General features: G+C 37.6%; 2 protein-coding genes and 1 long non-coding RNA gene across 3 annotated transcripts in view; 2 read left to right on the top strand and 1 right to left on the bottom strand.

Moving 5' to 3' along the window:
- LOC132128936 (F-box/LRR-repeat protein 5-like) overlaps nt 1-5,076 on the top strand; it is a 20,027-nt gene extending 14,951 nt beyond the window's left edge. Inside the window, exons 9-11 of the mRNA XM_059540346.1 lie at nt 1-219; nt 1,706-1,854; nt 4,542-5,076. The exon at nt 1-219 is cut by the window's left edge and continues 474 nt beyond it. Coding sequence (XP_059396329.1) covers nt 1-219; nt 1,706-1,854; nt 4,542-4,618 — 445 coding nt within the window. The 3' untranslated portion in view covers nt 4,619-5,076. The remainder of the gene's footprint in view (nt 220-1,705; nt 1,855-4,541) is intronic.
- A 1,056-nt stretch (nt 5,077-6,132) lies between these two features.
- Nucleotides 6,133-7,097, bottom strand: LOC132129277 (uncharacterized). The gene is made up of 2 exons (XR_009428471.1): nt 6,850-7,097; nt 6,133-6,605 (listed from the first exon to the last, which is right to left on the bottom strand). It is a non-coding gene; the product is annotated as an uncharacterized LOC132129277 (long non-coding RNA).
- A 1,292-nt stretch (nt 7,098-8,389) lies between these two features.
- Nucleotides 8,390-25,946, top strand: LOC132129514 (broad substrate specificity ATP-binding cassette transporter ABCG2-like). The gene is made up of 15 exons (XM_059541144.1): nt 8,390-8,628; nt 11,573-11,632; nt 15,495-15,609; nt 15,899-16,051; nt 16,464-16,621; nt 16,823-16,974; nt 17,045-17,146; nt 19,693-19,943; nt 20,947-21,029; nt 21,271-21,360; nt 23,359-23,483; nt 23,566-23,720; nt 25,074-25,163; nt 25,300-25,373; nt 25,796-25,946. Exons 1-15 carry the CDS (start codon nt 8,402-8,404, stop codon nt 25,944-25,946), a joined length of 1,986 nt encoding a protein of 661 aa, XP_059397127.1. The 5' UTR covers nt 8,390-8,401.
- The last annotated feature ends 1,090 nt before the right edge of the window (nt 25,947-27,036 follow it).

The raw sequence follows: 27,036 nt of genomic DNA, 5'->3' as shown, positions 1-27,036 counted from the left end.
TCTCTGCTGTAATTTCGACGTGGAGCTCTGGACTGTGAGAGAAGCGCACTGTGACCTCCAGGCCACTGGGGGCAGTGTTGAGTTTCGGACTAAATGCTCGCTTGAGGGTGAATCTTGCCCCGAGCTTCAGCACAACAGGACTGAACAATCAGGTGCCTATCGGGCGCTCAGGTTCCTCAGTCTGTCTGGATGCTATCAGATCACGGATCTCGGTCTGAGGTACGAAATAAACACAGTCGCAAGCGGGTTGTTGTCAATGTTGTTGTCAGTTTAAATAGTTCATGGAAATACATAAGAACTTTCATGTCTCTTTACACAAATCAGATCTGTCAGTTAGAGATGTAACGATTAACCACGAGCCGGTTGAAAATCAATTCAATATGTGACTATTCAAATTGTTTGAGGTGCTAAACAAATCACGATTCATTTAGGGGTAAAAGTTTATATGAATGCATGTCTGAGAGGATCTTACTGTCTTTAGAAAAGTTTAGATGGTATTTTTTATTTTCATCTTGCCTCTGTATAAAGCACATTAAAGTTCATAAGCGCAGCGCTGCTTTGTTTACAGCGGTAACCAAGGAAACGCTTTAAGCTCCACCTGCTGCGGTGTTCATAAGTGCTTTGTTTACAGCGGTAACCAAGGAAATGCTTTAAGCTCCACCTGCTGCGGTGTTCATAAGTGCTTTGTTTACAGCGGTAACCAAGGAAACGCTTTAAGCTCCACCTGCTGCGGTGTTCGCAAGTGCTTTGTTTACAGCGGTAACCAAGGAAACGCTTTAAGCTCCACCTGCTGGCAGAGAGTGAATCTGCGTCTCGTTCAGCTCGTCTGCTGTTTCTGTTTCATAAAGATATTTTTTATGTTTAGTTTCACAGAACTGAAGTCAAACCATTCTGCTTTTGATTCACATTTTGAAAATATACAATTTAATTTAGAGTAAAAGCTGCTCATGTTGAATGTATCCAGCATCTTTGTTTGGATCGTGATTAAAATGCAGTGGATTCCTCTCATTTTAAATTGAAAGAGCACAGACGGAGCCTTATTTTGTTTATATGAAGAAAAAGTGTTACTTATTTACTTGATTTGGGGCTTGTTTTAAAAATTTCTATTTAGTTTTGTTATTTACATTTATATTTACATTTAGTCATTTAGCAGAAGCTTTTATCCAAAGCGATTTACAAATGAGGACAACAGAAGCAATCAAAACCAACAAAAGAGCAATATTAGTTTATTATTATAGAGTTATATTTCAATTTCACAAAGAAATGTACAGCATTTTGTCCAAGCAATAATAAAAGGACACATTTAATTCATAATTTGTCTTAATTATAATTTAGTTAAAAAATAAATGAATCGTGATTTGAATCGTGACTTGAGTGAATCGTTACATCCCTATGGTCGGTAAAAGCAAATATGCTATTAAATACATTCCCTTGTTTCAAAAGTTAAATTATAATATATATATATGTATGTATGTATGTATGTATGTATGTATGTATATATATATATATATATATATATATATATATATATATATATATATATATATATATATATATAACTTATATAAAGATGTCATGATGCTTTAGGCTCTCATGCTACTCTGAAATCTTGACTTTTTTATTCAAATCACACACACACACACACACACATCTAGACAGTGCACAAAGTAAACAGTGTTTGAAGGGTGTTGTGTGTTTGTGGCAGGTGTCTGTCTCAGCGTGGAGGACTCCCTCTGCTGGTGCATCTCAATCTGTCCGGCTGTCTGCTCATCACGGGGGCGGGGCTTCAGGAGCTGGTGTCCGTTTGCCCCTCCCTCAACATCGAGCACTTTTACTACTGTGATAACATTAACGGTAACACACGCATAGACAGAACACCATAGTGCATGCAAGAATAACACAAACCTACATGAATAACCAACGTCTTTGCTGTTATTTATTTATGATGAACTTACAACTTACATAACTCACTCACAAACTAGTGTTAATTTCATTAACGAAAAGTATGACGGAAAATGCCTTTTTTCTATGACAATGACGAGACATTGATGAGACAACAGTAAGGTCAATAAACGATAACGGTGACTGTCAACATACATTATCATTGACGGAAAAAGACTATGGAAGCCCGTTAACGCCACTGAATACTGATATATGTTCTTATAATTGCGAGTTTATATCTCACAATTATGACTTTTTAACTCATGATTGCAAAAGAAAAATAGTCAGATTTGCGAGTTTATATCACACAGTTCTGAGAAAAAAAGTCAGAATTTTGAAAATTCGCAGTTACCTTTTTTACTTAGTGGCAGAAACGGGCCTCCATAAAAGACAGACTAAAATGATTATTAATAATAAAACTTTACCGAAATCTTTTAATTTTTGTCGGAAAAAAGAGACAAAATATTACGGACTGCCATACACTCCTAAAAATAAAAATAAAATAGATATAAAATACCTTAATACCCATAATTTTAGCATCATTAAAATACTATTGGAGTTTTTTTATATATATATAGATTATCAATTATTATCAATTCTATATTTTCCTTTTTTATTTAATTTGAGTTAAAATTCTATATATGTATATTTAAATGTAAATGACTTTAATGCACACAAATCAGCTCACGCAGACTCTCTCACACACTCTCGCACACACTCACTCTCACACTCTCGCACACTCACTCTCACACACTCATGCACACTCGCACACACTCTCTCGCACACACTCACTCTCACTCACGCACACTCTCGCACACTCACTCTCACACACTCACGCACACTCGCACACACTCTCTCGCACACACTCACTCTCACTCACGCATACTCTCGCACACACTCCCTCTCACACACTCACACTCTCACACTCACGCACACTCTCGCACACACTCACTCTCACACACTCACGCACACTCGCACACACTCCCTCTCACACACTCACACTCTCACAGTCTCGCACACACTCACTCTCACGCACTCACGCACTCTCGCACACACTCTCTCGCACACACTCACTCTCACACACTCACACTCTCGCACACTCACTCTCACACACTCACGCACACTCGCACACACTCTCTCGCACACTCACTCTCACACACTCACACTCTCTCGCACACACTCACTCTCACACTCTCGCACACTCACTCTCACACACTCACGCACACTTGCACACACTCTCTCGCACACTCACTCTCACACACTCACACTCTCTCGCACACACTCACACTCTCGCACACTCACTCTCACACACACACGCACACTTGCACACACTCTCTCGCACACTCACTCTCACACACTCACACTCTCTCGCACACACTCACTCTCACACTCTCACACTCTCGCACACTCACTCTCACACACTCACGCACACTCGCACACACTCTCTCGCACACTCACTCTCACACACTCACACTCTCTCGCACACACTCACTCTCACACTCTCGCACACTCACTCTCACACACTCACGCACACTTGCACACACTCTCTCGCACACTCACTCTCACACACTCACACTCTCTCTCACACTCTCACACTCTCACACACTCACACACACTCTCTCGCACACTCACTCTCACACACTCACACTCTCTCGCACACACTCACTCTCACACTCTCACACTCTCGCACACTCTCTCTCGCACACTCACGCACACTTGCACACACTCTCTCGCACACTCACTCTCACTCGCACACTCTCGCACACACTCTCTCACACACTCACGCACACTCGCACACACTCCCTCTCACACACTCACACTCTCACAGTCTCGCACACACTCACTCTCACACACTCACGCACTCTCGCACACACTCTCTCGCACACATTCTCTCGCACACACTCACTCTCACACTCTCACACTCGCACACACTCCCTCTCACACACTCACACTCTTACACTCACGCACACTCTCGCACACACTCACTCTCACACACTCACGCACTCTCGCACACACTCTCTCGCACACATTCTCTCGCACACACTCACTCTCACACACTCAGACTCTCACACTCGCACACACTCACTCTCACACACTCTCGCACACACTCACGCACACTCTCGCACACACTCCCTCTCACTCACACTCTCGCACACACACTCTCGCACACTCACTCACACTCTCATACTCTCACACACTCTCACACACACTCACACACTCTCTCACTCTCGCACACACTCTTGCACTCGCGCGCACACACTCACACACACACGCACACACTCTCACTCTCTCACACACACTCTCGCATACTCACACTCTCAAGAAATCCAAACCCAAGTATGACGGCATCTTGGTAAGTAAATTGTGGGTTATTATGAACGCTGTCTTTATCTGGCTTCATAGACTAGTTGCATTTATCCACCTTTAGCATGTTTTCTGTGCTCTTGAATGCAGTTCTAGATATGCATTTAATTTTTATCTGTTTAGTAAATGCTCTCAGTGGATTCATTTACTCAAACTTTTCACTCCAGCACATGAATTGAGAGCTTTGTCTATTTATTTGTTTTTTTTTTTTTACATGTTCTCCTCTGGTTCTGCAGGTCCTCATGCTGATACGGCCAGTGGGTGTCAGAATCTGCAGTGTGGCTTCAGGGCTTGCTGTCGATCCGGAGAGTGATGCTCTTTAGTCTGTATTCATCTCTCTTTACCCCCTCCACCCCTCTCTCATCTCTCATCCATGTGCACTTTAATCGGGAAGTTTGTTCGAGATGCTCTTTGACGCAATTTGAACTTTCCCTAAAATCAAAAACGCTTCAATCCGGCATCGCAAACCTTCATCTGAGAGCGATTGTGAAGGAACTAAATGATGTACTATATGTGTAAATAATTCAGTTGCCCACAGGATTTTCTGATGCTCTTTAATTGAAACTTTTGAGTGCTTTAAGATGCCAGTTCAGCATTTTTTTGTTTTTGTTTGGAGTATTTCACCCAGGCATATTTATGTCCGTCTCAAGCTCAGTTCTGACTTTACTGAGCCATTACTTTAGATTTAATGTTAAAACCACCTGCTTTGGTTCCTCTTCTCTGGATTAATGAGGTAGTGAATAGGAAAATAAATTAATAGGCTTTAGTTCACAAGCGAAACATCATCTGTGATTAAATATCTGGCAACAGTGTCAAAGTATGAGCATTTCCCCTTAATTCAAGAAAAATTGGGTTGTGTGCTGTAATAAGTCCTGGGTAAGTTAAACTCGTTAATTCTCCACTCATTCTTCTTTTTTTTTTAATGCTGTATGATCCGTTTCTTTTGAGTTCATTAGCTGACCATTAAAAGCACCTTGAGATAACATTTGTCTGCGTTGAAGTCTTTATTGAGGTTGTCGAGGTCCAAAACAACATCACAAAAGTATCCATACAATGTTATATTCCAAGCCATATGAGGAGAAGACGCAGATTGAAGTCGAATTGTATTCCTGCCTCTGTATATTCAAACTTGCTGGTTTGTGTTTATTTACGAGACCGCTGTGAGAGTCAATGGTGTTTGGTTTCGATGACCGCAAACATGGGCAAGTTTGAAAATGTAGATGTGTGAAATTCAACAGCACTTGGGTTCAATCTTCCTAAAAAAAAAAGACATTTGGAACAACCTGGTAAGTATTAAAGCATGTCTGCACAAGCGTTGAAATACAAGTTGTTTGTTTTTTCGATCATCATCTCATATGTAGTTAGTTATATCCTACTTTCAACCCCAGCCCACTTACCAACTCTACACTGTAAAAAATGACCATGATTTTAACTGTAAAAAACTGTGAAAATGCTACAGTACAAACCTCTTAAATGGTTAACGGTAAGTTACAGTAAATTTAACAGGGAAAAACCGACGTTCCCAGAATTCTGTAGCATTTAAATTTTTGTTTGAAGTTGATGTTTTTTTCTTTAAAATAACGGTTTATTAGTTTTTTTCTTATCTGTTGTTTATTATGGTTGTATGTTACGTATAATATTAAATGAAAGTTTATTGCATATTTCAGTTTAATGGTGAAAACACCATGATGGTGATTAGTGTTTGTGTGAATGACACTGTGCACCTTCTTTGCATGTTATTTATTTTTAAAGCTGCTTGTGATGGGCTTTGTTTTTTTAAGATAAAACCGTAAAACCTAAAATGTTACCGTATTTTTTACAGTAGAATTCCGGCAACCTCAGCTACCGCTTTCTTTTACCGTAAAGTTTACAGATGTTAAAATCCACCAGTTCTCACGGCATTTCAGTGACTGGTTTTCTCTGCAAGGTTCATCAGTGAAACAGTCTGTACTTTTTGGTTTTGGATGTATGGCAATTCTTTTTAGGTTAAACATTGGTGTGACAAGAGTGTGCCAAACTTTGGAATACAATTGGTTTGAAGGCAACAACCGATTTGTTCACCAAACAGTGAACACTGAGCAGTTTGGTAAAGATCCTGTCATCTTCTTATACCTTATGTCTATTAATCTGGGATTGGAGAAAGTGTTTGGAAAATTATTCCACTTTTTAATCTTACCTTGAGGCCACATTATGCCTTTTGGATTTCCTTCAGCTCAGTCTCTCGAGCTCGGACTCTCGGCTTCCTCTGGGAATCACTGGATCACTTGAGGCATTTCAGAAGTCATAACCTGTTGACTGTTCTGGCAAATAGAATTAGGAAAGTCTCTGTTATTATCATTGCTTTGGTGTATCATTATGTCTTTGTTTTCGGATGAGTCTTTTTTGAGCAATATCTGCATAGTTGTGGAACCAAGTCCATGCCAACAATCCCTTATCAAAATCCCATTTCTACTGTAACTGTCTATTCTCATACAGATTCATTGAAACATGACTTGTTTATGCATTGCATATTAATAACAGGTGCTTAATTTGACTCAAACCAACCTTGGGCCACAATAAGCAGTTCCTCTGCTTGTTCTGTAGCATCCCAGACCCGGTTTTTAGTGGTGGATTCATCTGGATCTGCATCTGGAGCCCTGGATTCTTCCAGATCTGTCCCACATCAGGTATCGTGTTGACTCTGAGGCCAGCTGTGTTCCTGCAGGTCCTGTAGGCAAACCGAGCACATGCCATTTGCATGGAGAACAAGGAGCTTGGTGTTAAAGGGATTCCACAAACAGTTTCGTTTCATTTCTTTCTTTTCCTGCTGTGTGTGTGTGGGCGGGACTCTCTTATGTGTGTGTGTGGACTGAGATTACGAGAGACTGAACTGAAGCTTGCTTTAACGTGAAACCTATACGCAGAGAGACACACGGTTGCTTACTGTAGAATAACACCAGCTAGTAAAATAAATTCAAATATTCTGAGTGCACACTGTACCATCATGTCTCTTTTCCAGGCACTAGTGTGTATTTGCATACAGAAGAAGAGTGAGACAGACATTTGGCATCTTAAGCTGTTGTTTTTCATCAGTTTTATGGTTTATGTCTTCAGTATTCACCTCTAGTGAGTGAGTGTTAGATAAGGTTTATATAATGTATGTGGACAGAGTTCAGGAGCCGTGCAATTATCAAACAGAAACTTGTGTAACTTGTTGAGAGACAATAAAACAATAGAAAAAGGCTGTTTCATAATTTTATGCTTTTTATTTTTTTAATTTTATTTCATAGAAATTGCATGGCTTATTCTTTGGTTCATGTAATTTCTAATCAACATCGTTTTAATGTTTTAAGATCAATATGAATAGCTCCAATGATAGGAGTAACAAATGTTTTAATTTTGCCAAGAAGTCTTTTGTCTGATGGTTGACCAGCAGATGTGCTTTTGTAAAATATATAAATGCTGATGTGAATGCTTAGGTTATTTAAAAGCAACAGTATAACTGAGTGAAAATGCATATATGTGTGTATTTTGTAATTGGACACGGTTTCTTTGAAGTTTTCACTGCTTCAGTTATAGAATTTCTAATGAAAATCCATAGTATTCATCATGAAGTTCAAATTTTTTATATATAGTTATATATATCTTCGCTATTCATAACGTGTTATGAAACCTCATTCACATAAATACTCTCTCTCTCTCTCTCTCCTCACTGGACACACGTGTGCGCGCGCACTCGCTCCTCACATAATACCCACGGGCACGCGCGCTGCAGATCGGCTCTGCTTCAGGTGAGTGTAAATGCGGCTTCTCCGAATCACGCGTGCGATAATCGTCGATTAATCGATATTTACCGGACATACTAAACAAATAAATCTGACGTTTCTTCCATTGTATTCATGTATTTACTCCGAGATATTGAAGGCTGTGGTGTGTTTGGAGTGATACTGTATCTATTTCAATACAGTTTTACTAATTGCTTGTTTAACAAATGATGTAAGCGGATAGTTCTGGGACATTGTGATTATGCAAACAGACTGAAACTTGGTTTTATCAGATCATCCAGATAACCCTGATTCTAGAGGACCTGTAATGGTTCACATAGTTGTGACAGCTGATGGTTTCTGTGGCTCACGGTTCTTCAGGTGTGATGGCACACACAGCCGTTCAAATGAGCAGAGTCGGGCATCTGGAGAACAATGTGTCCACCAGCAGGATGTCCTCTTCATCGTCCAGACGAGGAGCGACTGTGAGCTTCCACAGCATCAGCTACAGCGTAAAGATGAAGAGCGGCTTCCTGTGCAAGAGGAAGCTCACGCAGAAGAACATCCTCATTGAGCTCAAGTGAGTCTTTCACTCTTTGGGTGTTGTGTCTAATCTATCTGTATTTAAATGGTGGGGCATTTTAAAAATACCATGGTAATGGATACCACCTTGGAGTAGCATATAAATACCATGGTTCATGAATTTCAGAACTCTGATATATATTAAAGCACAAATGCATTACCATTTGATACAATATTATGGCAATACCTGGGTATTTTTTAAAAATACCTTGAGGAGAATAACGCAACATTATTTTTTGTAAGGAAAATAAAACTTGGTATGTAAAAGTAGTGTGGAGTTACAGTGGTACGTGTTTTTTAATCATATTTTGGTATGTATGTTTTGAGTTATCAGTTATTATAGTTAAAGAAAACAAAACATTAAACCATATAAATTGCATAAAATAAACTTTAACTCAAAAGCTCTATATATATATATATATATATATAAATAAAATTCTAGCCTGTTTTTCATTTTCATTTAGTTTAAATTGATAAAATACCTAAAACTAAAACTGAAATAAAAATGTATAAAAACTATTCAGATATATATTTTTTTAAATCATAAAAAGCACATCAAAGTGTCTAAAACCAACTAAAATTCAAATAAAAATAAATAAATAGACATAAATATAGTAATTTAAAATATTAATAAAATTAAATATTATTAAAAATATATATATATTTATGTTAAATACTATAATTATTCATTAAAAATACATATTAAAAAAATGAATAAAAAAATGCAAAAACACACATAAAAATTCCTAAAACTTGAACTAAAATTGAAAATGAGCGCATGAATACAGAAAACATTAAACAGAAATATTAATATAAATATCATATAATACTACTTATAAAACATAAGTATTAAATAAAATACTTATATCTTTAGTATCTCTATAATACTAAAATATCTTGTTTTTGTGTATGTTTTTAAGTATTTATATGTTTTTACGTTTTTATAGTAGTACAAATGTTAAAAATTTGATTTATTTTTGTGTTCGTCCGGTGACCGGCAGGATTAGATCAGATCTGGTGTTCAGACTTGTTTTCTTCTGTATCTGTTGAAAACGTAGAGGAGCTGTGTCACATTCGGCCCTTGCATGAAAGTCATGGTTATTATTTGTTGTAAAGAAAGAAATAAAGAAGATAATTGCGAGGTTGTAGGTCTGGGAACATAATTGTGGACGTGATGCGGGGTGATTTGTTCAAAGGCGTTGTGTGTTTGTGGAAACCAAGAGAGGGTTTGTGTCAATTGAAGGAAGTATGGAGATGTTTCAACAAACTCCTGCGCCCTGCCTCGAAAGAAAATAAATACTGAAAAAACATCCGTTTGTACGTGCTTCAGTAGACCTGACATTACATGCATGCTAATGCATTGTTATACAAGCACATTCACACACACACACAGTGTGCACATGTCATGTTTACGCTTTCATAACCTGATTTTGTTACATATACACACCCATTGTGTTCAGGTCATTGTCCGACATGACAGCCGCTGCTGAACAATAGTTTCACAAGGCGTCAGATGGAAAACCATAAATCTATAAATGAGACTTTTTTAGGGTGTAAACACGGTGAGAGTGCAGAAACTTTATTTTAGTGTTTGATTTAAAGGTTGTGGATGGATGAATGCCATCAAACCTCGACTCTTGCCCTGCTGTCAGATAAGAGTCTCATTTTACTGTCCATCTCTAACAGACCCAGTTACAGAATTTGGATCATGTGACAGGACAATAATCTGGCAAAAATCACAGTTGTTCACTCGAAACATCTGACATTCTGAGTCTTATTTCACTCCAATGTGGTATGTTGCATGAAGATTAATTTATTTATTTTTAGCATTTTTATTTTCTTGATTAAACACATTTTCCCCTCAAATTATCATTACCGTAGTGTAAAAAAAAAAACTGTTCTCATTACCATAATACAGTCATGAAAATGATCCTGTTATACTTATACAGTGGCCTGTCAGAATGCAATACTTTTATTTTTATCCATACAGTAAAAATGTAAATATTCATATTTTATAAAAAAATTTATGGATTTAAAATAAACATTCTTCTTTTTAATTTATTAATTTAATTTTGCTTTGCCATCTAGCTGAAATAAAACAGTTTTTAAAATGATTATTATTATTATTTTATTTAGTTAATATTATTTAAATGTCTTTTTTATGGTTTTAGTTTTCATTAACTATAATAACCTTAATGAGAATTACCTTTTTGCATTATTTTGCAAATATTCTTATTAAAATGTATATATTATTTAAATATTTTGTAAGGCCATTACTGTGATCATAATTAAATAATTTAATATTTAAATATTAATACATATTTATTAAAACATATTTAATATTTATTAAAATATTAAATCTGTATCAATGTAATATACATAATATAATAAACCACATTTTATATATTTTTAAAATGCTGTTTTAAATCATTTTAGATAATGCATTGTTCCTGACCCTTACACAGTGTAAGAGACATAGTTAGCAGGTCAGATAATTGTTAGGTAGGTTTGATCATTAACCCTTGTGTGACCATGTGCGCTCAGCTGCTTGTGTAAGTGTGCGTGACTGCGGATGTTTATTTCCTGATCTGAACTCATTAAATGATTTTATCGGTCAATCATACACAGGGGATTCCACACCCAAAAAATCAGCAACACATAAATATGAATTATGTCACCTTACATAGTCTAGTAGGTAAATGTGACATATGAGCACTTGATATGGTCAGATATCATTTGTTGTAGTTTATCTTTTTCACTGTCACTGTCTTTTTATATAATTGTCTTCCAAAGAGAAACTGCATTTCACAACAGCTTCAAATGAGGCTCAATCAATCAGCATCCCATGTGAGTTTGGTTTGATCTTGCGTTATGTGATTATATGATGATGAAGAAAAAGTGGTGATGATAATTATGAAGTAATTCTGTGCTATTTTCTCTAGTGGTATCATGGGGCCAGGACTGAATGCCATATTAGGAGCCACCGGGAGCGGGAAATCATCGTAAGAGCTGTCTGTCTGTCCCTCTGTCTCTCTCTGTCTGTATGTCTATCTCTGTCCATCTGTCTCTGTCAGTCTCTGTCCATTTGTCTCTGTCTGTCTTAATGTCTATCTCTGTTCATCTGTCTCTGCCTGTCTTTATTTCTATATCTGTCCATCTGTCTCTGTCAATCTCTGTCCATCTGTCTCTGTCTTTCTCTGTCCATTTGTCTCTGTCTGTCTTTATGTCTATCTCTGCCCATTTGTCTCTGTCTGTCTTTATGTCTATCTCTGCCCATTTGTCTCTGTCTGTCTTCATGTCTATGTCCATCTGTCTCTGTCAGTCTCTGTCCACCTGTCTCTGTCTTTCTCTGTCCATTTGTCTCTGTCTGTCTTTATGTCTATCTCTGTCCATCTGTCTCTGTCAGTCTCTATCCATCTGTCTCTGTCAGTCTCTGTCCATTTGTCTCTGTCTGTCTTCATGTCTATCTCTGTCCATCTGTCTCTGTCAGTCTCTGTCCATCTGTCTCTGTCAATCTCTGTCCATCTGTCTGTGTCTGTTTTTATGTCTATCTCTGTCCATCTGTCTCTGTCAGTCTCTGTCCATCTGTCTCTGTCAGTCTCTGCCCATTTGTCTCTGTCTGTCTTCATGTCTATGTCCATCTGTCTCTGTCAGTCTCTGTCCATCTGTCTCTGTCTTTCTCTGTCCATTTGTCTCTGTCTGTCTTTATGTCTATCTCTGTCCATCTGTCTCTGTCAGTCTCTATCCATCTGTCTCTGTCAGTCTCTGTCCATTTGTCTCTGTCTGTCTTCATGTCTATCTCTGTCCATCTGTCTCTGTCAGTCTCTGTCCATCTGTCTCTGTCTTTTCTCTGTCCATTTGTCTCTGTCTGTCTTTATGTCTATCTCTGTCCATCTGTCTCTGCCAGTCTCTGTCCATTTGTCTCTGTCTTTATGTCTATCTCTGTCCATCTGTCTCTGCCAGTCTCTGTTCATCTGTCTCTGTCAGTCTCCGTCCATCTGTCTCTGTCAGTCTCTGTCCATCTGTCTCTGTCTGTCTTAATGTCTATCTCTGTCCATCTGTCTCTGCCTGTCTTTATGTCTATATCTGTCCATCTCTCTCTGTCAATCTCTGTCCATCTGTCTGTGTCTGTCTTTATGTCTATCTCTGTCCAGCTGTCTCTATCAGTCTCTGTCCATCTGTCTCTATCTTTCTCTGTCCATTTGTCTCTGTCTGTCTTTATGTCTATCTCTGTTCAGCTGTCTCTGTCAGTCTCTGTCCATCTGTCTCTGTCAGTCTCTGTCCATTTGTCTCTGTCTGTCTTTATGTCTATCTCTGTCCATCTGTCTCTGCCAGTCTCTGTCCATTTGTCTCTCTCTGTCTTTATGTCTATCTCTGTCCATCTGTCTCTGCCTGTCTTTATGTCTATATCTGTCCATCTGTCTCTGTCAATCTATGTCCATCTGTCTGTGTCTGTCTTTATGTCTATCTCTGTCCAGCTGTCTCTATCAGTCTCTGTCCATCTGTCTCTATCTTTCTCTGTCCATTTGTCTCTGTCTGTCTTTGTCTATCTCTGTTCATCTGTCTCTGTCCATCTGTCTCTGTCAGTCTCTGTCCATTTGTCTCTGTCTGTCTTTATGTCTATCTCTTTCCATATGTCTCTTCCAGTCTCTGTCCATCTGTCTCTGTCAGTCTCTGTCCATCTGTCTCTGTCAGTCTCTGTCCATTTGTCTCTGTCTGTCTTTATGTCTATCTCTGTCCATCTGTCTCTGCCAGTCTCTGTCCATCTGTCTCTGCCAGTCTCTCTCCATCTGTCTCTGTCAGTCTCTGTCCATCTGTCTCTGTCTTTCTCTGTCCATTTGTCTCTGTCTGTCTTTATGCCTATCTCTGTCCATCTGTCTCTGTCCATCTCTCTCTGTCCATTTGTCTCTGTCTGTCTTTATGTCTATCTCTGTCCATCTGTCTCTGCCAGTCTCTGTTCATCTGTCTCTGTCAGTCTCTGTCCATTTGTCTCTGTCTGTCTTTATGTCTATCTCTGTCCATCTGTGTCTGCCAGTCTCTGTCCATTTGTCTCTGTCTGTCTTTATGTCAATCTTTGTCCATCTGTGTCTGCCAGTCTCTGTCCACCTGTCTCTGTCAGTCTCTGTCCATTTGTCTCTGTCTGTCTTTATGTCTATCTCTGTCCATCTGTCTCTGCCAGTCTCTGTCCATCTGTCTCTGCCAGTCTCTCTCCATCTGTCTCTGTCAGTCTATGTCCATCTGTCTCTGTCTTTCTCTGTCCATTTGTCTCTGTCTGTCTTTATGCCTATCTCTGTCCATCTGTCTCTGTCCATCTCTCTCTGTCCATTTGTCTCTGTCTGTCTTTATGTCTATCTCTGTCCATCTGTCTCTGCCAGTCTCTGTTCATCTGTCTCTGTCAGTCTCTGTCCATTTGTCTCTGTCTGTCTTTATGTCTATCTCTGTCCATCTGTGTCTGCCAGTCTCTGTCCATTTGTCTCTGTCTGTCTTTATGTCAATCTTTGTCCATCTGTGTCTGCCAGTCTCTGTCCATTTGTCTCTGTCTGTCTTTATGTCTATCTCTGTCCATCTGTCTCTGTCAGTCTCTGTCCATCTGTCTCTGTCAGTCTCTGTCCATTTGTCTCTTTCTGTCTTTCTGTCTATCTCTGTCCATTTGTCTCTGTCAGTCTCTGTCCATGTGTCTCTGTCAGTCTCTGTCCATTTGTCTCTGTCTGTCTTTATGTCTATCTCTGTCCATCTGTCTCTGTCAGTCTCCGTCCATCTGTCTCTGTCAGTCTCTGTCCATTTGTCTCTGTCTGTCTTTATGTCTATCTCTGTCCATCTGTCTCTGCCAGTCTCCTACTATCTGTCTCTGTCATTCTCTGTCCATCTGTCTCTGTCATTCTCTGTCCATTTGTCTCTGTCTGTCTTTATGTCTATCTCTGTCCATCTGTCTCCGCCAGTCTCTGTCCATTTGTCTCTGTCTGTCTTTGTCTATCGCTGTCCATCTGTCTCCGTCTATCAGTCCCTGTCTATCTGTCTCTGTCTGTCTGTTTCTGTATGTCTATCTTTGTCTGTCCATCCACCTGTCTCTCTCTCTGTGTCCATCCGTCCGTCTATCTGTCTCTGTCCACCCATATGTCTCTGTCTGTCCGTCCGTCCATCCATCTGTCTGTATGACATCTTTGTCTGTGTCTGTCTGTATGTATGTTTATCTCTGTCTGTCCTCTATTTGTTTCTGTCCTTCTATCTGTCTCTGTCTGTATGTCTGTCTGTCTGTCTGTCTGTATGTTTATATCTGTTTGTCTGTCTGTCTGTATGTTTATATCTGTTTGTCTGTCTGTCACTTTTTGTCTGTCTGTCTGTCCGTCCGTCCCTCCGTCTGTCTCTGTATGTCTGTCTGTCTGTCTGTCTATCTCTGTCTGTCCTCTGTCTGTTTCTGTCCTTCTGCTTATCTCTGTCTTGGTGTATTTCTCTGTATGTTAGTCTTTCTGTCCGTCTATCCGTCATTTTCTTTCTGTATGTTTATATCTGTCAGTCCATCCATCTGTCTCTGTCTGTATGTTTTTCTCTGTCTGTCTCTCCGTGCTTTTTGTACTCTTTTGTACTTTTTTGATTTTACTTTCAGAAATGTACATAATGAAGTTATTTGAATTCATTTTAATTAATTATTTATTTATTTATATATTATTTAATATATTTAGATTATAACATAATCATGTAAAATTAATTTTGAATACATTTATAATATAAAAGTATACATTTATAAAATCAAATAAAATTAACTTATATTAAAATAATGTTTATTTTAAAATACTAAATATAATTAAATCTGTTTTAAAATTTAAGATAATGTGTTTGTATAATGTTGTTTGTGTTTTACTGAAGGTTTCTGGATGTTCTAGCTGCTCGTAAGGATCCTGCTGGACTTTCTGGAGAGGTTCTTATCGACGGAGCTCCACAACCTCCAAACTTCAAATGTCTGTCTGGATACGTAGTGCAGGTATAAACCACACAAACACTAATTTACCACATTTCCTTTCTTCTGATCACTCAGTGCAACAGCAGCACATTCTCCTCAACTACATATGATGTGAGGAATCACTTGTGTTTTTGTCAGGAGTCTGAATTCCTCCAGCGATTGTTTAATCTCAAATCGCACCAGAATGTGGCGAGACGCTCTGCTTCTGTTGAAAAAAGGATGTTTCCCACACGTGTGTGTTCAGAAAGTGCTCCTTTATGTTTTAAACACATGAAAAATGCTGAAAATCATGCTTCGTGATCTTTTACAGGATGACGTGGTCATGGGGACGCTGACCGTTCGCGAGAATCTGCGTTTCTCAGCGGCTTTAAGGCTCCCGAAGTCGATCCGACAGCGAGAAAAAGATGAGAAGGTTGAGAAGCTTATTCAGGAGCTGGGGTTGAGCAAAGTAGCCGATTCAAGGGTAACGAACCAAACACACCTTCATCTGACTGACTAAATTTGCAATCAACACAGACTTATATTGATGCATAATTACGATAAATAATTATTATACCATAAACAAATATAACTCAGCATTCTTATGAATCAATAAACAGTAATCTATTTTACTTTTAAATTGCAAGTGAAGCAGTCAGTGAATTTTACAATATTTAGTCAACTGATTTCCACTTTAATAAATATATATACAGGATAACAAAGACGATCGTAAACTGGCAGTAAAACATAATTTTTTTCTTTAAAATGGTTACACAAAATTCTGTGTGATCTGATGGGAATCATGATGAATTTGAGAAAGCCAGTATTTTAGTTCATTATTGGGTTCAGAGGGCGGGACTTGAATTCAGGGCTGCTATGATTGGCTGATTTTACAGGTAGGCACGCAGCTGATTCGTGGCATTTCTGGCGGAGAGAGGAAGAGGACAAACATCGGCATGGAGCTGATCATTGATCCGCCGGTGCTTTTCCTGGACGAACCCACCACCGGACTGGACGCCAGTACGGCTAACTCTGTCCTCATGCTGCTCAAGAGGTACGTTTGTACACGGGACGTCCCACAAAACCAGACAAATTCCATACCTGGACCACAAGAAAGATATTTGCATATGATATTTATTTATTATTAAATTAAATTACATTTTAAAAATCTTTTGCTTCGTTTTGAGATATACCTACAGCACCGTGGCGTTCTGTGTTTGAACTGTCCCGTGTGTTTAACATGTGGTTGGATCAGAATGGCGAACAGCGGTCGCACCATCATCCTGTCCATCCATCAGCCGCGGTACTCCATCTATCGGCTGTTTGACAGCCTCACGCTGCTGGTGGGAGGAAGACTGGTGTATCATGGGCCTGCTGAAGATGCCCTGGACTACTTCATGGAGATGGGTATGAAAACATACACATACACACAAGAACAGACCCCACATCCTGATACTGATCCATGTGTGTGTGTCAGGATACACCTGCGAACCTCATAACAACCCTGCTGATTTCTTTCTGGATGTCATCAATGGAGACTCCACCGCCGTCACTCTCAACAAGTTAAACGACAATGAGGGTATGACAGTTTCCCTTCTGTATGATACTGTTTTCTCGCAGCATAAAAGCCACTTTGCAGCTTATTTTAGTCAGGAAATGCCACTTAGACAAGGTAGAGACTGAGTGATGTGTAATGTCTATTATAAAATGTATTTTATTTTTATTTTATATATAAGATTGATCTAAATACAGTACATATTTATTTCCATAGCACATTTGAAACAAGTCGCGTTGACTAAAATGCTTTCCACACAATGTATTCAAATCCTGTTCACTCTATTATCGTTATTTTTTATGACATTGGTGGCTTTATATCCCTACAAATTAAATAATGATCAGTTATATCATGGGCATAACTACAATGTTCCCACAGTTATGATGATCTGAATAAATATCATTTATTTTTTAATTATATTTTAATTATGCCTTTTCATTTTAATTAAGGAGATTGTATTATGTTGTAAAATTATGTGCTTTGACAAGTTTGACAAGCATTTCCTGAGCAGCCCTTTTTTCAGAGATCTTCATCACGAGTTCTCAAGATCCTGGAAGCAGCCAATTTCTGCTCATCTCACTAATGCTGCGGCCTCTGACTTCACAAGTCTTGTTGGTTCTGTCGAGCAGGGCTATGCTAGCATTCCAGCGAATGAGGACACACTGGCTACACACATTTAGCCTTTGTCTGCTCCATCCTGGAAGTCCCACCCTCTTCTTCCCTCCAAGCCCTGTAGGACTAACCCTCTGCTTCAGTTTTGCTGAGCCGTTCCTGATCTTCGGGTTAGGAAACGGAGAACTTCCCATGTTTCAGGAGTTAGCAAGCGACTGTTCAAAGATATTTGTCCCCCTTTGAAATGCTCTCTAATTTCAAGTCTGTGATATCTGCCGCCATGCGCTTTCTGGTATACAGAGGTTTGCCTTTGGGGGAAAGGCGGACCAGTTTAGGGTTATGCCATTCTGTCTGGCTTTGGCACTGAGGATGTTCACCAAGTGTATGGAGCAGTTCTCATTCGTGTGCTTAACGTGTGCTAAACTACCTGGATGACTGGCTCAAACAAGGGAGCTGGTATAACAGGGAAATTCTTCTCCACCACCTTCAGTCTCTTGGCCTCAAGAGCATCTTAAATCCTTCTCAGAAAACCAGTTTCTTGGGGGTCGCACTCTATTCAATCTCATTGCAGGCTAAAGGCAGGTTCAAGTAGAGACAGCAACTCAGGTAGGGGGACTGGATGCAGAACCGCCAGATGGTGGCTGAGATTTTGAGTCTTTTCGGCGAGGCCGAGGTAGACCTCTCAGCATCGCAGGACTTGACTCAGTGTCCCCTTTGGTCCTCCCTGTCATACCCGGCGCTTTTACTTTCCCTTGGCCGGATCTGAGATTGTATGCATTTTCCCCAGTCAAATGTATTCCTGTGGTTCTTTGCAGAGTGAAGGAATGTGGGAATGACTACTGTTGTTGGCCCCGTTCTGGCCATCCAGGACATGGTTATTGGATTTGACTTACCTGGTGTAGCAAACCCAGTGGGATATTCTAATCAGGAGTAGGATTCAGCTGACCAGCACTCTCTTAGTGCAATGATTTCAGCAAGATAATTTTGATCCTGGAGCACATCTACTTTGAGGGTTTACATTGCTGCCATTAACAGTCATCTTCAAGGAGTTATCGGGAACAAATTTTGAGTTGACTCCTGACCAGATTCTGATCCTTAAGGTGGCACTTTTGTTAGCATTTGCCTCTCTCAAGTGTGTAGGGCAGGGATCCTCAAATCTTGAGCTCAAGATCCACTTTCCGGCAGAGTTTAGCTCTAATCCTAGCCAAACACACCTGAGCATGCTAATCAATGCCTATCAATGTCTTTTGGATCATTAGAAAATCACAGACTTTGATCAGGGTTTAGAGGCAAACTCTGCAGCGCATTGGAAGACCTCCAGGGCAAGATTTAAGGAAGGGGGGAGTAGGGGATCTGCAAGCTCTCTCTGTGAGTGAACCATACATGGAGTTTGCTCTGGGCCTTGTCTTAGACCCAGACCTGGTTATGTCCCCAAAGTCTTGTCCACGTCATTCTGCTCCCAAGTGGTTGTGCTTCATGACTTCTGTCCTCCTCCCTTTGTTTCTTCTTTGCCCTGTTCAGGCCCTGAAGTTTTACGTAGACTACTCTAGCCTGTGGCGCAAGTCGTCCCAATGCTAGTGTGCTTTGTTGACGGTCGTATATAAGATAATGTTTGCATTCTCCTCCATGCACAGGGTTTTTCATTAAGAGACGCTATCAAGATGTATATTCAAGATGCTATCTCTCTCGCTTATGAGGTGCATAGACTCCTTTCACCTCTAGTCCTTAGAGCTCACTCTACTAGGAGTGCTGTGTCCTCCCAGGCTCTTTTTAAAGAGGTCCCTTAAGAGGATATTTGTGTTGTGGCATTTTTTATCAGGTTTTACAACCTGGATTTGGGTTTGGATCATCACTATGCAGCATCAATACATAGCATCTCATTCCCTGTTCAGGAAACAAGGGTCTTGCATGTAACCTGAGATGTTTTTTGTTTAAGTAAATGTGTTTGTGTGTGTCAGACATGGACCAGGAGCGGCTGAGTTCATCTTTGAAGGGCATCGAGGACCATTTGGTGGAGGAATACAAGAACAGCTCCAGCTACAAAAAGACCAAAAGCGAGCTGGAGCGAATCGTTCAGGGACAGGACTACAGTACTCGACCCAAATCCAGAACCATCACCTACAGCACGTCGTTCTTCCATCAGTTCAACTGGGTTCTCAAGAGAACCTTCAGGAACCTCATGCTGAACCCACAGACCTCATTTGCTCAGGTCAGTGCCACCGTTAACATCAGGCATCCACAGATCCTTTTATCAGCATTTGAGCTGAGATATTTAACTGTTTGATATTTTATTTTTCATATTTTTGTAATTTTAGATGTCTGTTTATCTCTCTCTATATATTGTTTTTATTAATTTCAATTTTTATTTTAGTAAATTAAAACTTGCCTTGGCAACTGAAATAAAAAAGTATAATTTTTAAAATATACCATTTTATTTCTGGTATTTTATTTAAAGTAACTTTTTTAATGGTTTTAGTGAAATAGAATTCAGGTAATTTAGTGAAATATAACGGTGGTTAATGTTTTCACGACTTGCAGGTAAACAAACAATTGAATCTTTTTTAGTGTTTATTGTTTTATTTTTATTATTTTTAAAATGATTTATTTAGATTTTTGTTTTCTTTTTTTATTTGAATGTTAGTTAAAAGTTTAGTAATTTTGTTGTTTTTGTCAGGTATTTTATTTTTGTTATTTAAATGAATTTTAATTTAATTAGTCGTAGTTATTTTTAAACTTCAAGTTAAACTAAATGAAAATTACAAATTTCCTTGGCTGAAATAAATTAAAATCTCTTTTTTAAAGTAAAATAATTGTATATTATTTTTTTTCTGTATTTCATGTAAAGTAACAGGTTTTTATTTATTTATTTTTTGTATTGTTTTAATGAAATATAATAGCTCATGCAAGTAAACATAAAATATAAAAATTTTCTCAATAGATGCTTTATTTTTATTATTTACAGTTCAAAATTATTTAGATTTTTTTCAACTATGAATTCAGTTTGATTAATTGAATATTCAAAATTTTGCTGAGAAATAAAAAAATTGAAATATTTTATTTATATTTCTTCTTTTTTGTCATTAAACAAAATATATGTGAAAAGAAAATATAGATGTATATATAAATGAATGTTAAAAGAAAATAAAGATGAATTTTGATTTGGGTTGATGTTATTATTTCTATATTAATCTGAGATTATCTTGTTCCTCCAGATCGGGGTGATGATTTTCCTGGCTCTGATTGTTGGAGTCATATTTTTTGGAGTGAAGGATAATTCGAGCGGCATTCAAAACAGGTATGAAAACACATTCATAAAGTTCTGTAAGTATTTCAGTATTTCGGTGAGATTAATAATTTCTGCATGAATTACAAGTGATTCAGTCTTCAGATCTGATGATCAAAAGCAATCTTTTCAGCCCTGCTGTTTTCAAATCTAATTTACAGAATTAAATTATGTTGCAACTTAATATACTTTGTGTCTCATACATTTTGAAAAACTCCATTTAGTTGCCCTCTAACAATAGTGTGTGTTTCAGGATAGGTGTGCTCTTCTTCATCACTGTCAATCAGTGCTTCAGCTCCGTTTCCTCAGCTGAACTCTTCATCGCAGAGAGGAATCTGTTTGTGTGAGTAAACACACACACACACACACTAGAGTTGACAAATGAGAACCAGTTCTTCCTTAAAAAAAAGAGTTTAAATAACTTATGCAAGTAAATAAATGTAGAGTATTTTGTTGGTGGGAGTATTCGTAGTTTTAATACACATTTATTTATTTGATTTATTAGTATTTGTCAAATATTTGGTGAAATATAATTCCTCTGGTGATCACATGACATGCTGGTAAAAAAATAAAATAATCTTAATATTTAAAGTTTTTTTGTTTTGTTGTTTAAAAATAGGATTTTGTGCAATGTTCTAAAAGTACAGGAAAAACTAAATGTATATAAAATGTGTATTTTTTTCAAAGGTTTCAATATAAAACTGTGTGACAATCAAAGCCATCGATCTAAACAAGTTGTGGTCCAAATTTGAAGTTGATTTCACGAAAATATTTACAGTATTAGATTTTGTTTGGGCGCAGTACCAAACGTTTCCACTAGTTTCGCTTCCAATTCATCCCCTGTAATGTGGTGATTTTTGACTGTGAACTGTACAAGTGTGACTTTTATTTTCAGGTCCATTTAACCTTTTCGAATCATCAATTTGTTTTTTTTTCCCATATTTAAAGTCCCAAAACCATACCAAGTTACCAAGTTTTGTACTATTCGAATTAAGTCAAAAATGGATAAATAGCCATTTTTGATAGGGTTAAGAAGTAATCTGTGATGACTTTTAAGAAGATTTGTTTAAAGAATTTGATTTCTTAAGTTTTGTTTTAAAAAGTCTTTTTGGGGAATACAAAATAGAGAGTTGGATTTATAACCCAAAGGTCGTGGGTAGGGCTGCAACTAACGATTATTTAAATAATTGATTTTAGTTGGCCGATAATTTTTTTTCCCATTAATCGGATTAAAAACGTAATTTATTATTATTATTTTTTTACAAAACAATATTCCACATCCTGCCCAATGCTGTCCTTCAAACAAACGTGCCAACTGAATGTTAGGAAAACATCCTGAATATATCTCTATGCTATACATTATGTGTAGATGAGTTATAAAGCACGGTTTAAACAGCCAAATGAACAAAGGACAGTTTAATTCCCTATCAGTTACACTGTTATCCCTTTAGCATTAAATACTTGGAATACATAAATACTTTAAATACATAAAATATCAAAATACTTGGATTACACGTTGACTTTTAAACTTAAATGTAACGTCCAATAACAGACATATCAATGAAATGAAGTTCAGTGAATTCTGAAGTTTAATGCAGACAGTCAGGACAAAATAGAAATAGAAAGGATAATACCAAAAAATGCAGATTAAGCAAAAAAAATGTCTAAGTCATAACATGATAACATCATTCCATATATATATAATTAAATAAGAAAAAATAAATATTAAACTGTAACTATGCTTCCACTATTCGAGCTCGCTGATTGGTTAAAGAATAAACTGCCAATTTATCTTATATATTTTTGCTGCATATGCTACAGAACAACAGCAGTTGTGCTAAGCAGTGACAGCCCGAGTTATTTTCTGTTCATGGCCAGTTCATTCAATAAAGACAAGTTAACAATCTAGCTTCTAAACACTAAGTTATTAACCCAACAATAGCAGGGTCAGTTAATTTTTTTGCAGTGGGACATGCAAACATATGTGTTTGGTTGTGCGGTCCGCCAGTTGAAAAAGGTTGGGAACCACTGCACTAATGCATTAGCTTGAGTTTAAAATAAAGTTTATAAAACGGATAGTTCCGGTCCTTGATTCTGATTGGTTGAGTTGCGTTTGAAGCTGTTGTAAATCACTCTACAAACATGCACCTTTGTTTACGTCTGTGTGTTGCTCGGCAACCAGTTTGTTGCAACCACAACTGTTACTAAGGAACTACATTGTTTGGCGGAAGAATTTTATTATCATTACTCTTTATTTGCTCTGTTGTGCCATTCTTGGTGATTGATTGTAATTTGAATATTTGCTTGATTGATGATGTCGTGGTGGTGGGCGTGTTCTCAGGCACGAGTACATCAGTGGATACTACAGAGTATCGGTGTACTTCCTGTCTAAGATCCTGTCTGACATCCTGACTCTGCGCACCATCCCGGCCATCATCTTCAGCTGCGTGGCGTACTGGATGATCGGTGAGACGCACGCCGTCATCGCATCATTCATGTCCTTCTGATATCAGACGTGTGGTTAGATGTATTTGTGTTTGCTGTGCAGGACTGAAGGCGTCTGCCGAGGCATTCTTCCTCTTCCTGTTCTCCATCATTCTGGTGTCGTACACATCCACGTCCATGACTCTGGCCATCTCTGCTGATCAGACAGTGGTGGCCATCGCTAACATCTTCATGACCATCAGCTTTGTCTTTATGATGGTAAAGAAACACACACACACACACACAGGTTTGAACATGGATAATAAATCAGTATATACCACATGAGGCTGTAAGTGTATCATGGTAAGGGGCATGTATGCATTTATTTGCAATAACTGCAAAGACCATAATTGATTTATTATTTATTTAGATTTAATCTCTCCCTCATCTCACTAATGCTGAATAGAGAAAACCAAAAGGTGAGGGAATGGAAAGTTTATTAAAGGATATTAGTGAGTTAATTTCGAATTTATATGTAATTTTTAAAACAAGAATATATATATATATATATATATATATATATATATATATATAAATGCTAATAATTAAAAAAAGTAAGTATGCTGAATAATAACTCTATAAATAGAGTAAAATTATTTTAAATTCTAGTTTTTCATAAATTAAATATGTAAATAATCTAAAATGATTATTGCTGTCAAATGATTAATCGCGATTAATCGCATCCAAAGCAAAAGTTTTTGTTTACATAGTACATATGTATGTGTACACGCTGTATGTTTAAAAATATATTTAATTAGACATAAAAATAACTGTAACTAAAAATAAAGTCTTATGATGCAATTTGTACTTGGTTGCTTTTTCTCATTTTATGAGGTTTAAACATGGTGCCCTTGGCCTCTGAACTTGAGTACCAAGTGTTCAATACCCAAAATTATACCATATCATCTTCATACCATGTCAAGTATAAAACATGTAAATCAAGTTTCCGTTTCCGAATAATGAATGAATAACGAAATTTGTTGAAGAGTTTGCCAAAGTGGAAGTGAGGCTATATCTCTGCATCATTTTATTTTAGTCCAAACTTGGTGAGTGTTATACTAACCGTGACCTGCGTGAAACCCCCACAGTTTCGGCACAGCACCACCTAGTGGTCAGGAGACATGGAAAAATTATTATTATTGCTCATAACATCTGAACTGTTTGGCCAAACATAACAAGACTGGTGTCTCTACAGCATGCCGAGTCAAATAGTATACAGTTTCTGTGTTGGCCTTTTTTGAAACTTGAGATAATATGCTATATTTTATGAATGTATTGGCGTATCATTTCAAAACTCGGTATGTGTCTCCAGCACCATGCCATGAAGGCCCTCAAAAGGTTTTGTGGCACTGCCAACTCGTGGGCAGAAATTTTAATGAAATAAAAAAAAACAATTCAATTTGATAGATGAAAAGATTTTCATTTCTGCGTGCATTTTATATGTAAATGTGTGTACTTTGCAATGAATTGCATGTAAATATTTGAGTGTAATGGACAGTTGCTATCATGTAACGTGATAGGATGTTAATTAAAGATCACGTTCCATTGCTGTTTTCTCCATGTGATCTTCAGATCTTCTCAGGGCTGCTGGTGAATCTCCCCAGTGTTGTTGACTGGTTAAACTGGTTGAAGTATCTCAGTATTCCTCGTTATGGTCTCGCTGTGAGTCTTTTAATTTCTTCTGCAGCATGTTCTTCTCCTGAAATGAGAAGACTTCAAATGAGACATACTGTCGGGGATGTTAAATGATAAAGCAATGTTTATTTGTGGCTGATGATGAGGATGAATGTTCATGCAGGCTTTGGAAATCAATGAGTTCGTCGGGCTCACCTTCTGTGACAAGAGGAACACGAGCGGTGTAGAAACTCTAGTGTGAGTATCGATCTGCATACGACTAATTAACAATCATAAAATCAAACATGTTATATGATGTTTTGATATGCATTTATGATGTATAAACCTCAATTTCAAAAAAATGTGTGCTCCAGAGTGACTTATATGAACATAATGCAAGTTTATGCCATTAGTAATCCATATAAAACAATGATATTAAAAGATCAAATTCAGAACACATGTTATTGGTGATGCATGCTTTATCTAAGCAAGCAAATGAGCTCAGAATATGAAGAAGCGCTTTCTTTATAATGATTTTCTATGGGAAAATATTTCATGTTAAGCTTTGCGCTTCGCGTTAATATTCTGGGCTCATCTGTATCACCCACTAGTGCGTAGCTAGAGTAGAAAACCAACATGCAATGATGCTAAAGTACTTTTGATAATGTTTCTCATTGCAGCTGTTCAACAGGCGAGGACTTTCTGAGCGATCAGGGCATCGATTACTCAACCTGGGGTTTGTGGCAGAATCATTTAGCTCTGGGAATCATGACCCTCATCTTCCTCCTCATCGCTTACCTCAAGCTGCGCTTCATCAAGAAATTCACCTGAACACAAGCTCTTGATCTTCCTCACACACTCCGACAACATCCACCAAACTCCGCTCAAACACCGTCGAATGCTGAAGGACAGCATACACACAGAAATCTGTTTTTTATTATGTTCAGAATATTTAACTTTAACTTTTTACCCCCCTTAACAGGTTATTCAGTACCAGTACAGTAAATAAATATGCAAATTTGGAGTTACTCCCGTTTGACACCTTGTATATGTTTTTTTCATTTATATATATGAACCTGGAGCACAAAAGCAGTGTCAAGTCTCTGGGGTGTATATGTAGCAATTGCAAAAAATACATTGTATGGGTCAAAATTATAAATTTTTCTTTTATGCCAAAAATCATTAGGATATTAGGTAAAGATCGTTTTCCATGAATATATTTTGTAAGTTTCCTACTGTAAACATATCAAAACTTCATTTTTGATTAGTAATATGCATTTCTAAGAACTTTCTAAGATGATTTTCTCAATATTTACATTTTTTTGCACCCTCAGATTTCAAATAGTTGTATCTCAGACAAATATTGAACCACGCATCAATGGAAAGATTATTCAGCTTTCAGATGATTTATAAATCTCAATTTCGAAAAATTCAACCCTTATTTTGGTCATGGGTCACCTATTTTGTTGATCTAAAAAACTTTTTGTAATTTGTTTTAGCACAGCACTTTTTAATAAAAACACTATTTGAAGCAAAACAGTTTCAGTTCCTATGATTCTCATTATCAAAAACACACCTGCACTCAATCAGTTAAACCAAATTAAAAAATTAAATAAAAATATATTACAATTATTGTTTTTGAGGCTACTTTATCATCCCATGAGATTTTAACTGGTCAAGTACAGATTTTCACAATTTAAGGATTACAATCAATGCATACAGTAGATAAAGATGATACAAATTAATAACTATTATAATATAGTTTACATTGTCTTTTAACAAATCAAACATCAATGTAACCATTCTAGCCTTGTTGCTGACGTGGCTTTTAAAAAAAAGTTTTATTTTATTTTAAAAAATTAGTATCTTATATCTTTTTTATTTTAATAAAGTTTTGTGTTAGGAAAACGTGTTTTTTTAT

Source organism: Carassius carassius, chromosome 46 (genome assembly GCF_963082965.1).
Source record: "Carassius carassius chromosome 46, fCarCar2.1, whole genome shotgun sequence".
In the NCBI taxonomy this organism is placed as follows: Eukaryota; Metazoa; Chordata; class Actinopteri; order Cypriniformes; family Cyprinidae; genus Carassius; species Carassius carassius.
The sequence above is the reverse complement of the archived record's forward strand: the minus strand, read 5'-3'. Positions and strand labels throughout refer to the sequence as shown.